Below are 15,252 nucleotides of genomic sequence, written 5' to 3' on the forward strand. Positions count from 1 at the left end.
TTCACTGCTTGTAGTTAAGTTGACCTTTAAATTTTCACTTTTTATTCTTAAAACCATCTGCTCAATATTTTGAAAACATTCCCTAACTTTGTTCTTTATATGTCATCTACAAAACATGAACGAAGTAATACAACTAACAAATTTTAGGGGAGTTAAGCATTTTGGCCTTTACAGAAAGACATTTCTTAAACCAAGACCTGTTAGAAAGATTTCACAATCTATTGTTTGTGATTGTCTGAGTGTTTTCTATGCTCACTAAAAACTATTTTAAATTCCACACACATTTCAAGCAGATATAACTTGTTCCCTAGATTTTCAATAAATGCGATTTGAAGCCTAATTTTGAGTTATGAAAATGCTATGGCTTACTTTTCTCAATGTTATTATTAACAGTTCCAGTCTAATTTAGATAATCTGTATTATTAGTTTACAATCACCTGAAAACAAGTCCAAAAATCCTTATAACAAAAATAGCAAGAGTATTACAAACAAGCATACTGCCAAATATACAGTACATGTTCATGTATCTAGTGCTGAACCCTAGATGGAAAAATAAACGTCCCAATTTCCTGTGTATTTTTCTGTAATTTAACTTCACCTTTGCATAAAAGGATGCCAGAGTTTCTTGTTTTGCAACTAATAAGGTTAGGAATAAAAACACTGAAATCTATGTAGACTCTGTAGAAATTACAAACTAGAAAATAGAACAGCCATGTGCTGGAGAAAGTCCGAAGGGATATGCTGTGAAGGAAGAATACATGATTTGGGTGAGCAAAGTGTTGAATCGACCCACATTCAAACTTGCATTATTGATGTGTGAAGGTTTCAATACCCTTGCTGCTCTACAGAGTTTAAGTAATCCTTCTGGATCACATTCTGGGGCCGCTTTAATGCAATAAAAAGAACATGTATTAATACAGTTTTCTTTGCTAAAGAAAGGGTTTACATATTTTACTCATGCCTATATAAAGAAGGGACAGTGACCATGGGTAACACAAACAGTGCAACATACTGAGATCACAAGGATGTTGGTCTTGGCAGCTGTGATAATTGCGAAGAAGCAACTTACTGCTACAGAAAAACCATTTACCCGCAGTCACCAGTGGCTATGTTTACTAGCCTGCACGTTCACAGCAGGTTCTGTTGTGGGGAAGGAGCTGTAGCATAGACAGTAGCAAGGCTAGAGGGTATGAGCAGCGTATTCATGAGTGTGATTGACAGTGATAAGGTCATCCTCCATGCTCTGATTGTTTGTTTTTGACCAAGCAGTGAGCCAGATTCTTTGAAAGATTTTCTGTCTCTGCGTAGTGAGAGCTGTTGCAGTTTTAATGTCTCTAAAATGCTTAAGGACTAGACTAGAAAGATTCTGCGGGGAAGGCAGTGCCAAGTTGACAGAGCACTGAAAATTCAATCTTGATATTAGTCTATTTTAGACTAATGTTTTGATGTTTTCAAATAGGCAAATATTTGTAAATAAGTTATTTAAGAACTTGCCAAATACATTTAATGAATGCAACGTCTTAGAAAAGTGCTACTTATTTCTTTTCAGCCTCCCCAAGAACCTGTTGCTGTGTAAAGCTCCCAACCTACAGTATATATAGTGTTTGTAACCATGAACATAACAGACTCAAACCGTAGATCAGTCACTAGTGCTTCAAACACTGAAAGTTTGGGTAGATATATTAGTAAAGCTCTGGATTATTTTGTTTTTATTTATTACTTCTACCATTTCTGTTGCAAATAGAGGATTGTGAAATGAAACTTCAAACTTTTACTGTCTCTAATTCTCAATTCTTTATTTCTGTATAGTATGTTCTTTTTAGGTTTACACAGCTACTTAGGATGCAGTTTAATTGATTATTTATTCATATAAACAGAGGCTAAAATAACTGAACACATTATTTTTCTCAAATATTATATTTCTAGCAATTCTATTGACATGCAATTGACACAGATTGTTAACAACCCAAGTAATCCACCCAAAATAAAATCCAAATGAATGTTGCATGCTCACCCTTTGGTGAAGTGGAAAAAAGTTGTAAGAATATTGTCTCCAAAACTTGCTGAACAAGTCTTTTAAGTCTAACATTTTCACTAACCTTCTTAACAGTTTTCTGTTACTGTAGTTCAAGAGGAGACTGTCATTTTTGAAATAAAGCTTGGGGAATTCAAAGCATACTGCCCATTTACACTACAAATGGGAAATGTAGTTCACAGTTGTCTCGTGTCGTATGTCTCATGTTCGCCCATATTCTTTTTATCTGTGGATTCAGTCTCATGTCTGTCTTTTTTTCTCTGCTTGTTTGATGATGACACTGTATTTGGGCCCTGCTGCAGGGGGATTAGACAGAGTTGCAAATCAAAGTGGGTTAATCGGTTAGAGTACCGTTTCAGGAGTCATCGCTCAGCTTACTGGCCACACTGCTCCATTTAAGTGCTGCAGTTGACATTTACACAGGTTTCAGGCTTCACTGAAGCAAAGACTCCTAAGAAAAGTACTTATCTTTCAACAGAAAGATTAGCAATGTGATCCCATCTATGTCCAACTTACATATTGATATTCCATTAGATAGGACTTTCATGTGCTGATCACCATAAAATTACCATAAGTAGGATAAAGCAATTGTTTTGCAAATCACAAGTAATTTTCTTATCTTTCTGGCCAACTCTTGAGTCCAGTAAATGTCCCAAGTTGAGCCGAAGTCCTGAACTTTTAATTTCAAATCTCAAAAAGATCATATGACCCTTTGTGTAATTTAATCAGAATAACTCTGATGCTGAGATTTATCAATTGATTTAAACAACCAGCATAAGGGAGTAGACTTTAAACCTGCTTTAAAGTATTACATAATTAAACTCACATTAATAAAAACAAAAAGCTAAGTATTTATGCAGCTATATAAAATGATTTGTATGAGTAGGTTCATTTATAGAACATGATCTTGATCCTAATATGAAGACAGCAGATCAGCCTGGATGCACTTTGTTTGTTGATGAGGCTGAAAGCAGAGAGACTTGCCATGTGTACATATAATAATCAGGATGAGATTAAGGAAAATATTGTTAATGTTAATAATTAACATTCACACTATTTCTATTACAACTCTCTATCCCATGGTTTGCACGCTGCAGAGCTCTGTTCTTTTCATTTGAAAGTCATTTGGTAAAAACCATCAACTCTTATTTCATCATGAGCGTTTTAGTGATGATTAAATGAAAAGTTCATTACATTTTGACATTGATTCTGATCACTTTCTATAGAACGGTTTGAAATTAAAAGCCTCGGGATTGGCCTTGGTGGTGGAGTGCATTCTGAGTGCCTTTTTAACTCTGACGTGCTAAGAATGAACCAACAGATATTTGCTTTTAAAAGTTCTGCCTGGACACATTTTGTGTCATTTGATGACATGGCTTTAGGCCAGCTGGTTGTTTATGTTAAAAGTGGCAAATTGTGTCTCATTCACAGTTTATTGTAAATAGTCTGCTCCCAGGGACAGTTGTCCAGTATGTCATAATGCTTTAGCTCTTTTCAGATCATACTTGTTCCATTATTTATATATTATATATTTGGTCAAATCCACGACTAACTCAAACGTAACGAATGGCTTTTTGTCAGTACACAAATATTGTACCGCAGACCCATCTCCAGAGGAAGGTCATCTATAAACAACTAATCACTATGAAGCTAAGAGGGAAAACAGAATAATGGAACAAGTATTACTTGTATATGGGAGCATAAGTCTGTGTGTGAGCACAGAGTAGAGTTACCCCATGATCTGATGTGAGAAATACAACATATGATATAAAACCTAATACCTAGATTCCATCTACATGCTCTAAAAAGCACACAGTATACTTAGTTTCACCAGTTTAAATAAAGAATCCAAAATGACATTGTAATCTGTAAGAGGTGTATTGTGTTTTGAAGTGTGCTTCTGGATGTATGTGTTACCAACAAAGTGAGTTTGTAATGACTGGTGGGATCAGCAATTAAATTTTACAGAAACACTTAAGTGTTTTTATTAATATATGTCTTTATTTTACTGAGAAAAGAAATCCATTTGGTCAAGGTTGATTGTAGGTATATACAGTAATCTGGTGGTAAGTATGTAATCTTTTCTCTTAGCTGTGGTCTGAAGGGGCTCACCCATCATGTTATTGTTAAACAAGTTTAATGGAGAAAGTTTGACACAGGTTGATTAACACCACCATAATTAACACATAATTAACACATAATTAACACCCCCTGAAGTGACTGTACAGAGTTCAAAATCCTATGTGTAAACATTAAACCTTCTGAACATTGATATTATGAAACAGTAGGATGTAATATTGATTTTCTAAATTTCTTTGATCTAAAAGTGATGATTTATAACTGAGGATAATTAACACTGTATCTGTCATTTGTATTTGAATTTAGAGCTGTGACTCAGAGAAGATTATGACTGTGACATTAATGTGTCATTGACTGTTACATGAGTTCATAAGACATTTTCTCTTTTCTTTTCCAATGTTGAGCACCAGCACTTTCTAATGAGCTTAATGTCTTTCTGTTAACCTTCCTTTTCACTTTAAAATGAACAACAATGAATTAAAGGCACATCCGTTAATTCGTTGCGTAAACGCCGGTTCCACACAGTACCAATTTTGCTCTTCAGATTTAAATGTTTATTAAAATACTATTGAGAACCTGATAATTTCTTTATCAGTAAAAACCACTGCACAAGTTACTGATGCAATAAACTGGTAAACAAAAACTTATTTTGAAGTTCAGTTTATTAACTAATTGTGTTAAATTGAATCAACACTGCTCAGTCTGTGTGATTCTCAAAAAAGAAAAAAATGCAAATGATTTACTGGGATGTGAATTTTTAGACTGAATTTTTGTTAAGATTCGAAACTTGTTTTAAACTACAAATATTTGTTAATCATAAAGTTAACCAGCTTATTCTTTTTCAAAAAGTTATATAAGCCCAACATTTTTAAAAGAGTATTTAGTGCATAACATTGTGCATTATCTTTACTACGAATAGAATATGAGTGAAACTGAACAATATAAGGCAGGAGTTATTGATTTAAGGTGGTGAGCTATAATCACGAATTAATCCAACTTTTAATGTGTTCTATTATGTTTTGTTATAAACATGTGTGCAGACATAAACTAAGAAGTCAATAGTTTCTCAGTCTACATATACTACAGTATATGCATATAGTAACATACTGTATATATATATATATATATATATATATATATATATATATATATATATATATATATATATATATCAGACATCTCAGTCCAGAAATGTGCAGTCCTTGGCACAGCCAAGATACTGCGCAGAACCCTCAAGCTCCCAGGCCTCTGGTAGAGGACCCGAGCTCAGAGGATAAGAACCACCCGCGGTGGGTGAGAAGGGTTTAAATTATATATATATACACACTGTATATAACTGTCAGTTTTAAATAGACAGTTGAAGAAACTTGTGAGTTCCGTAATTTGGCGTTTGTCTGGTAACAACACAGATTTTCAGAGTTTGTAGAAACCCTTCACTGTTAGTGGACTGCAGTTCTAGTTTCAGCTTTAACTGTGATGATCAGAATTCACACAGTTGATATCCGAGCTGGAGAGATGGCAGGTGTGGATTGGTTTTCACAGCAGCTGAAAATTACACTGAGAGATGATAATGTGTTAGTATTGAGTGGCAGAGGGCATCGTTTGCTTTAGGTACCTTTTTCCACCACGCCTTTAGTGTTTTATGGAACAATCTAATACTGTACTTTTTAAAATGTCAATTTTTACAGAGCAAAATCAGACAAACAAAAACTCTCATTGTTCATTGTCTCTTCTAATAGCACAAATAGGGAAAGATGACAAAGAGTTCCATTGTTAAATTGAGCAGAGAAACCAATGTTTCCCTGCTTTAGCACATCTATAGCCAATAAATCCATCATCAGACTCCAGCAAACTTGGAGAAAGGCTGAAAAGACAACTCAACCATTTAAACTAGATTAATTGCAACAAAGAAACTTTGTAGATACTCAAGACATCAGGGCTGAAGATACTCAATTACCCACCTCTGACCTATAGTTCAACTAAGAATAATTTTAGCAGTTATACTAGTGCATCTTTATTTAGTCCTGTGGAAGTGTAATTAGTAATGAGAATCTAACATGTTGTCTTGTGTCCTTCCTGGTTTTTTGAGCGTTATTAGTTTTGTTTGACTTTCACAACCATCTCAACAAATTGTCTCAACAAATGGGTTAATAGTTTATGACATTTCTTTGAAGTGAGTTCATGTTGGGGTTAGAGGGCATGGTTGTTTCCTCTGTGTTTATGTGTTGCAGTGTGCTGACTGGTCTGCCCAGCCTCCCATCATAATAAAGGAATCATTCCCCCCCAAGCGAGGGATTCAGAGTAGCCACAGTTTGAATCTCTTGCAAACACCTTTAAGCTATTTTGAAGTGAGACTTTTGGGTATCTTTTATATTTACAGTTACAAAAATGTACACCACCTAGTGATTGTTAATTGCTGATGATTTTGAAAAAGTGAAATACAAAAAAAAAGTTTTTTAAGTCTTAATAATGAATTTTATGGTATTTCTTGTTCCTCAATTATCTATGATTTTGTGATTTTGCAGATAAGGAAACAATGAATGAATCTAAAAAGACTTTTTAAAAATTTATTTCGCTATATTTTTATGTCACCTCCAAACACACCGGCGCTCATGCCAACACACAAAAGGCTTGATGTGTCTGGTATAGGTCACTCCTACCGGGGGAAATATTGCTTCTTCAAGGATGTTTTTGCTCAAGGGAATAGTGCATACATGCCATCACACCTGTAGTCAGAGAACTCTGACTCTGAAGGTTTTCACATTTTAGATGTATGTAGACTGTATTGCATTTTCACCTTACGGACAAAGTGATTTGTGCTTTTTGGAATTAGACAGTAAAACTTTTCCCCTGAACTCATAGACTTCTATGATGCTTTATTTGTGGCATCATTTCAATGGGACATGTTTTCTGCACATCTGACACCAAAACGTCTCCACTACGTGCTCTTTAAGCAGTGTCAGAAAGAAAATAATTTATTTTACTCGACACCTCTTTATATAGCGTCATATTACACCATTAGATTGCAGTACATTCTATTGGAAGCTGAAGTGAGCCAACACAAAGTAGCACATTAAGAAAAATCCTACATGGTTTTATTTAAATAAATAAAAAGGAAATCTGAACACGGTAGCATGCCTTTGCATCTAGAACCGTCTTTACTCAGATAAGAAAACAGCACTATTAATTGCCTTCAAAAGTCACTTCGTTAAGAATTGTAATTTTCTGTGTTTAATCTCACTCATTTTACAGCTGCTCTGTGAAAGCCTCAGTGGTTTCTTAGATACACATTCTGCATGCTGAGACTTATGAAAACCAAGTAACATGCATGGAGGGTAAAGTTGAGGGTGTGTAGAAGTTTAATGCGAGTTTGGTTATAAAACAATGTCACAATCTTTAAATACTTTTATCTGAAAGTGGAAACCGACACTGTAAACCTACCAATATGCTGCTGTCCACCTAAACAAACTGACTTTGCAAAGAGAAGATTTGCAGCCAAGAGACCCACAAGAACTGTGGAAGAAGGAAAAGGATGTGGAGTCAACAAATTTACTTTTTATGGAAGAGCTTCACTGACAAAGCTGTTGTTGAATGGAATGTCTAATATATTCAATGTAAAACTAATTCTGCATCACAGTGAACATTCTATCCATCCAAACTGTGGGTGCTGGTTTCCCATAAAATCACAAAATCGTATGAAGTCTGTGGTTTGAATGTGACAAAATCTGAAAAGGTTCAAGTGCAGTTTCCCAAAAGCCAAAAAAGTCATTAATCTACTCCTCTCATCCACCTCTACACTAAAACACACAATTAATTCCATCAGAAGCAGGAATTGGGACATACTCCTCCTAAAACCTATTCAATTTTTAGCCCTCATTTCTGTAACCTTCCATTTCACAGGAATGACAGCTGGAATTGAAAATTCCTGCAAGCTCTCCCCTGTCTTCCAGTCCAATTCAAATGCACCCTAATAATCTGCCTTCTGCTCTGTAGTCCCCCCACCACCATGAGTCCATGACCTCCCGATCTGAATTGCCACTCCACTCAACTCATCACCAGAGACTGAAAAAGCCTGCAGATGCTCCAATCAACTCTAATAAATTCTATGTAGTCAGTTTAGCTGCATGACTGCCAACTGGCAAAGCTGTGAACTTCTACTTTGGGAGAACTAAAGGATAGGGAAGGGGGAGAGGGTTGTTTTCTAAATTTGATTCACCTTCAGTGAGTTCTCTTGAAAGCCATGTCCAGGCCCAAGTAAATGATAAAAGATTATGGAGGGAAAATGGGATGTGTACTGAAAGATGGAAGGGAGACTGAAAAAGCATGACAGCATCCATGTAATGGAAAAAGAGGTTAGACAAAGTACAAGTAAACAAACGAGTTCATGCTTTTTTTTGTGCTGAAATACATCATCTTGTTTTGAACAAGCCATAAACTAAGGAAATGGCTTTCAGAGGAAAAATATAAATAACATATGCAGTCTAAAAGCTTTGGCCAAAGTAATATCCACTTAGGACCTTAATTTCAAGGCACACATAGGAAGCCAACACTTTTCTATTGCTGACCAAAATTGAAATTAAATGTGCCCTAGCTCAGATCTTGCCTGGGATAAACTAGCATGCAAACTAAAACTTTGTGTTTAGTTTGCAGGGGTTTCCTCTGTCTACATTTTCCTCCAGGTTTCAATACACAGTCCAAAATCAAAGATGCTTGGGTAATTGGAGAATGGTGAACCTTCGATGTGGTTGTTTGTGTGAACGTTACATGTCTAAAGTTTCTCTGTGGCAGCCTTGGACTGTGGAATCTGTGCAGAGTTCACTCCAATTCTTGCCCTCTGACCGCTGATAATAGGAGGCAGCCCCCCGACCCTACCCCTGTTAACCTCTCATAACCAGGAACATGATTACCTGGGTGTAGAGAACAGGTTAATGATTGAAAGTCAAGAACTTCAATGGCCACTTTCATCAAAATACCCTGTCATTACTGTAAAAAGTAAGCTGTCATAAAAAATATTTTTCATCCACTTATTTATTTTATATCTATAATCCATAATAATCAAACTTGCAAAAAAATAAAAGCTTGAAATATTTTACTCTTTGTGTTATATATCTGTATGAAATGAGCACTTCGCTTCCTGAGATGACTGGCAAGAAATATTGCTTTTTATGCAATAATCAGATTTTGTTAAATGTACCTGTAGATTAAGTTTCCACACAGACTAAAGACATTTTGATTAAAATTTTATTTGAATTTTCTTCTTTTGCTTTCACAATTTATGGACTGTTTTAGTGTAGAGAAAATCATATTATGATTTATGTTCCACAGTTTTGCATTTCAAAACTAATCATTTGATTTTTGTACTTATTTGTTTGCCATTGATGTTGTAGGGTTTTAGAAAATTGAATAAATGTATCTTTTAATTCCAAGTGTCACTATCTGATTGTTTCCTCACCTTCATGTCATTTTTTTATTATATCTTCTTTTCTTGCTTACTTAGTTTTGTGCGTTTTGTGTTGTTGTGTTTTTAATCTCTGTTCTGCATTTTTACACCTACTGTATATTCAAATAACAGAAACAAAATCTAGTGGAGAAAAACTGGAAAAGAAAAAAAAAATTATAGCCAGAGCACAGAACAGAATTAGGAAAGAGAAAGAAGAGGGTGTGCACAGGAAGGTCACTGCTGGTTCTGAAATCACAACCAGAGAATAAAAGCAATTTGCATCACTGCTCCACTGAGCTCTGAAATGTCTTTCATATACCCCCAGCTAAGCCTCTGCGCCTTCCATCCCTTTAAGCAAACTTGCCATACTTTCCCACATCTGTCACACAAAACAAGATTTAAGGAGAAATGTAAGGATGTATATAGCCATGATGTCCACTTTTAGTCACTTTTTCTTTTTTTATTTTTATTTACAATGACAGATTTTTAGGGAACGATCGGTCCATGCACTTATATGAAAATAAAGGTAAGATACACAATTTTCAAATAAAACAGAAAAAAGAAAGGTCAACCAAAGAAAACTTTCCAATTTTGAAAAATATAATTTGACCTGGTTGCTATTATATTTTTCAATTGTACGGGATTGATTAGAACATGTTAAAAAGCTTTAGATATAGTACATAATATCTATCTGATAAATGCAATATTAGCTCATATTTTGGATTAGGGATTTGTACATCCTGTTCTGGGAGACTTATGAGCATTACCACATGCCACTGGAAATTATTTGTTTCCAGTGCTGGTCATTATGACCTCAAGCCTTCATTCAAAATTGAAAGCATTCTGATTCCTAATCTAATACGTGCTCAGAAAATGCTCTTAGATCTTCCTAGTGCTGCACTGAAAATAAGCCAAAGTTTTATACTAGCAGTGGATCTAAAATCTGGTCCACCTGCATCTGTATCTGAAGAGCATCTCAGAAATCAGGCTCTGTAGTTCAAGTGGACTTTAGCTCCATTGTTACACATCTTTTGGAAGAATAATTTTAAATGACTTGCACTGCCATCTCTACTCCATTATTCTTTCATTGCTGATCTTTACCAGTTGTTGGTGGTTTTCTTTTTGTAGATACGTTACAGTAATCATAGCAGTGTAAGAAAAATCCTTGTTGATTTCAGAGGTCAGGGTAATGGGTTCAGACTGGTTTAAAATGGTAAGGCAAAAGTAGCTCAAACAACCACTCATTGCAACCAAGGTTCGCAGAATGTCAAATATCAAATGCATGTTAACCCTTGAAGCACTGGAATTAAACTTACAACCTTCCCATTGCATGACACCCACTCTTCCCACTGCACTCCTCCTACAGAGCACAATCAGAAAAATAAACTCAGTAAACTTCATTAAACTGAGTAAGGTTATATTTGAATATGTTCTGTTCTAATAAGGCCCATTGCGTCGTGACTTTTACGTAAAATGATAGTATTTTCCTCTTCTTTCTTTTGGACCTGCATGTGTTTTTAATAAAGTGAGGTAAGTAAAACAAACAAACCAAAAAAAAACTCCTTGTGGCATACTTCCAAGTGGTTCGCATTAAAACATGGATCTGAAATTAGACTGTCAAAGAATTACACATTTAGTTGTTCCACTTATGCCTTCACTTACTATGGTTTCTGAGCCCATTGGCATAAGATAGTCCATACAATAAAATAAAATTGGTTACATTTAACAAGTTTAATTATAAACAGTTTGGTTAGAAGCCATCTTAATTAGGAAACCTATTACCTCTGCAGGCAATGGGAACTGGGCATTATTAAATTTTGATAATGAATTCTGTAAGAGTCCTGATGGCACATTGTCTTCCTTTGTAGCTGGGGAGCTGCTTTCATAAATTCAACATCTTTATTTCATAATCACTGTCTCTTTCCGTTTCTCTCTACGATCTCTTTTTACATCTCCATAGTTTATGTACTGATGCTCATTATGACAGTTTTTATGACAACCCCCCATTGCAGTTTTGTTTTAGATGTGGAGCCTCATTTTTTCCCAGTTTCTCACAGAGAGGAAACACTAAAGACACAGGAGCTGGATGTTCAAAGTAAAATCTCAATGCTGGCACACTATCCACAGTGCAGATATAATGTGTTGCGTTTAGTTGACTGTGTATGTCTCATTTATTGATTCTGTACTGATAGCCTGACATAAAAGCTTCATTATGCATATGTAAGAGAGGCATTTCTACAGTTTCGCACGTCAAAGTAAGTGCTAAAGACTGGCGATATGTTTTAATGACTGTAAAGTAGGTAGTTTTAGAGGATGGCATGGCAACAAGCATATCTTCGCTGCACACGCTGTGGTGCTCAGCATGGTGGAAAGTAGAGTGTGAGCTGTTACATAATCACCAACCTGGGACCAAAGAGTAGCGCAGGCAGCACATGCAGTCAGAGATGTGCTTGTGCAACCGAAATTGCAAACATCAATTTGCAATTGATGCAAACTTTCTTCAAAGTTAAAAACAAATTACAATAAAGATGTTATTCAGTTATCTTCAACCTTCCTACATTTGATGCATTTTGCCTTTGGGTAGGAACAAATTATTTCTGTATATAGTGCCCCTCTTTTTCTCTTTAATCTGTTTCTTTCTTAAATATATTTCACAAATGCCCTCCAATGTAAATAATTGAATAGCACCATGCTGAGTTTTAACTCTGCTCTGCTCAGATCAGGATTTTCTTCCTAGACCAATTATGGTTATGTCTTTAAATAAAACTCTGTTCTCAAACATGGCTGTCAGCACCAGTAGCAAAATATGCTACAAATAACAATAACATGACAGAACCTATTTAAGTCAAACATGAGGAAGGCTGCTCCCATTTCCCTGACTCGCCCTAATCAACATCCCAGCTTACAGTTCCCAAGGTGCTGTTGGATGTCAGATCCATAGCCAATGGGTGTTTTCAAAAATGCATGTTCAGCCCCTTTGTGGGGAAGAGGATGAGCCTGTCATGACAAAAAGTTCCCTGAAACAGCTATTTTATTTAACCTAGTTTTTATGGATGATCTGTAGGCTTCTTGCTGAATTCAGTTTCAGGAGAATCTCACTCCTGGGTTTGTTTTTGCCATGTCCTAGATTGACTATCAAATAATTATTTTGTAATCTGTTAAACTGCTTCTATTTGTTTATAAATTATTAACTTACAGTATGACTGTATGCTTGTGTGTGACAGAAAGCTTATATTCACAAGTATTGAGAACATGTGCTTTATAAGATGTTTTATAAAATTGCTGGATATTAACAGAGCAAACAGATACTTGACTGCAAGGATGTTAATGCTTTCTATCCAACTGCCCATTACTTTAATCTTATGTGGTTTATACAACCTTAATTTGAGATACAACAACAACAAAGATGTCTAAGTGGCACTTTGTGCTTCTCTAATTGTGATTTTCAATGAGAATAGCTTAATCAATAAATGGAAAATCATATATTAAGAATCTGACAAAAGTCTGACTGTAGAAGCTTTGCACAAAACAAAGTCACTCACAAAGTTTTAATCTCAACTTTTTTTTTCCAAGTTCATATTCTGTCCACAATTCATGAAGATCTTTATTATTCAGTATATAACTATTGTTCTTGGTTCTTAATTTCAGTATTTGGTGATAAAGGTTTGCCAGAATTGACTAATTTACTGTAAAAGTAAATAAAATGTAAACAGAGTATTTCACAGTCGAGACAGTGCACCTCGGAGCCAGCCCAAGGTTTTATTCAGGGATCACTTTCTAACAATGCCCATCATGCATAAGCTACCGTTTAAATACATATTTTGGTGTTTCGAAGTAGTACAAGAATAACTGGTTGTGTTTGCAAGCAGTCCCATAAAACTTATAATACTTTAGTGTTACATATCTTGAGAGAATTCTATCTAAAACATCCCTTTGAAATTCATTCATTTGCCTGAGGCTCACATTATTTACTGTAGTTCCTACAGTGAACACCTTTTGATGTTGCTGAAAAAAAAATCTGCCTGTAATTTGCAACTGGGAGCAGAAGAGGAATCAACAACTCTAACTAAATAGTTTGACCTTGTAAGCATGAGAAACTGCTGCTCTTCCTGTTAGGGGAATACCAATCAGGATGTTCACATATAGCTAGAAAAATGAGAACATGCACAACTGGTCAAATCAACAGAACCTATATCCTTCTGACCAGTGTGCTGGAGCAATGATTTTATTGTCATTTCTTCTTCCATTGTTCCTTTTCTGATGCTAGAAAACATGGATCATCTTCAGGAATCTAAAGTTCATATGTCAGTGGATCATAGATGTCCTGGCATCAAAAGTGGGACCAACCCACTAATAATTAGGTGGTCACAATGTTTTGTCAGATCCCATAAACGTTAAACCACAGGGAAGCTGTAGGAAAGTCTTGTACTTTCTTTTTTGTAGCTGTACTGTACACTTTTGACCCAGATGTTTTTAAGCAACATAGCAAATAGAAACTTTTATCTCATTGTATATAAGAAGCACAGTTGGTGCAATCCAGACCATTGGTGCTTCTCACTGACGTTTCTGTTGTGTACTGGGCCCTTCTTTGCCCAGTACAGCTGCTCCTCCTCCATTTGCTTGAGTCTGAATTTCATTCAACATTAAAATCTAGTCTTATCTAAACTTAGTTCTTGCCAGGAAAAAAGCAGAACAGCACATTTTTGTAAAATGCTTGCTTTGTGAAATAACCTTTTCCTCTCTTGCTCATCTCTTTTGTACGTCTTTGCCAGTTTGACATCTTATCTCTATTGTTTTTTTTCTGTTTCTCTGTCCTCCTTTGCACTCACAGGACTACACATTGACAATGTACTTCCAGCAGGCCTGGCGAGACAAGCGGCTGTCCTACTCAGAGATCTCCCTCAATCTGACCTTAGATAACCGGGTGGCTGACCAGCTCTGGGTCCCCGACACCTACTTCCTCAATGACAAGAAGTCGTTTGTTCATGGTGTCACAGTGAAAAATCGAATGATCCGACTGCATCCGGATGGCACCGTATTGTACGGCCTCAGGTCAGATTTTAATCTCTTGAAGTAGTATTTACAACTACATTACAAGATGTCTGGGTTGGATTTCATGTTCGTCTTTACAGCACAAATAAAGTAAATAATGATGGGTGCTTTCAGTAAGTTAGAACATAAACTTTAAACCAAATGAATTTTTCACCTTCTCTATAGCAGTAAATCTACACTCAGAGGCGAATTATGGAAATATAATATAACTTCTGGGTGCAGCAGAAATATGTGTAATAAATGACTTTTATGTTAGATTAGGGGTTTTGCAAAGACTTAAAGGACCTTAAATTTCAAATTGAAAAACTTCTCTGTTTTAATGTACACCAGGGATTAGCATCTCGCTGACCAGTTTGCAGGCTAATCATCTGCTCAGTTCTGGCACTTTGAAATGATTTTTTCCAAATCAATTCAGCAAATATAGATGCTTTTATTGTAGTCATTGTTACAATGCAGCTTAACTATGCATATTTTAAAGTGTGTTGATTCTATTTTCTTGCAATGACTAGGTTTTTTTTTGTTTTATTCAACAAGATGTTTTATAGTGGAGACTACTTTTTAAAGTTACAGTCTAAAACCTAAAATATAAATTCTTTTGAAGAGATAAGTAAGAAAATGTAGGTGCGACTGAAGTTTTCTCCACCTG

General features: G+C 35.6%; 1 protein-coding gene across 1 annotated transcript in view; it reads left to right on the forward strand.

Annotated features, from left to right (window-relative positions):
• The window catches only part of LOC102221233 (gamma-aminobutyric acid receptor subunit beta-2-like), a 41,617-nt gene that overhangs the window by 7,124 nt on the left and 19,241 nt on the right, over positions 1-15,252 (forward strand). Inside the window, exon 4 of the mRNA XM_005808769.3 lies at positions 14,386-14,606. Coding sequence (XP_005808826.2) covers positions 14,386-14,606 — 221 coding nt within the window. The remainder of the gene's footprint in view (positions 1-14,385; positions 14,607-15,252) is intronic.

This window comes from Xiphophorus maculatus, chromosome 11 (genome assembly GCF_002775205.1).
Source record: "Xiphophorus maculatus strain JP 163 A chromosome 11, X_maculatus-5.0-male, whole genome shotgun sequence".
Taxonomy (NCBI): domain Eukaryota; kingdom Metazoa; phylum Chordata; class Actinopteri; order Cyprinodontiformes; family Poeciliidae; genus Xiphophorus; species Xiphophorus maculatus.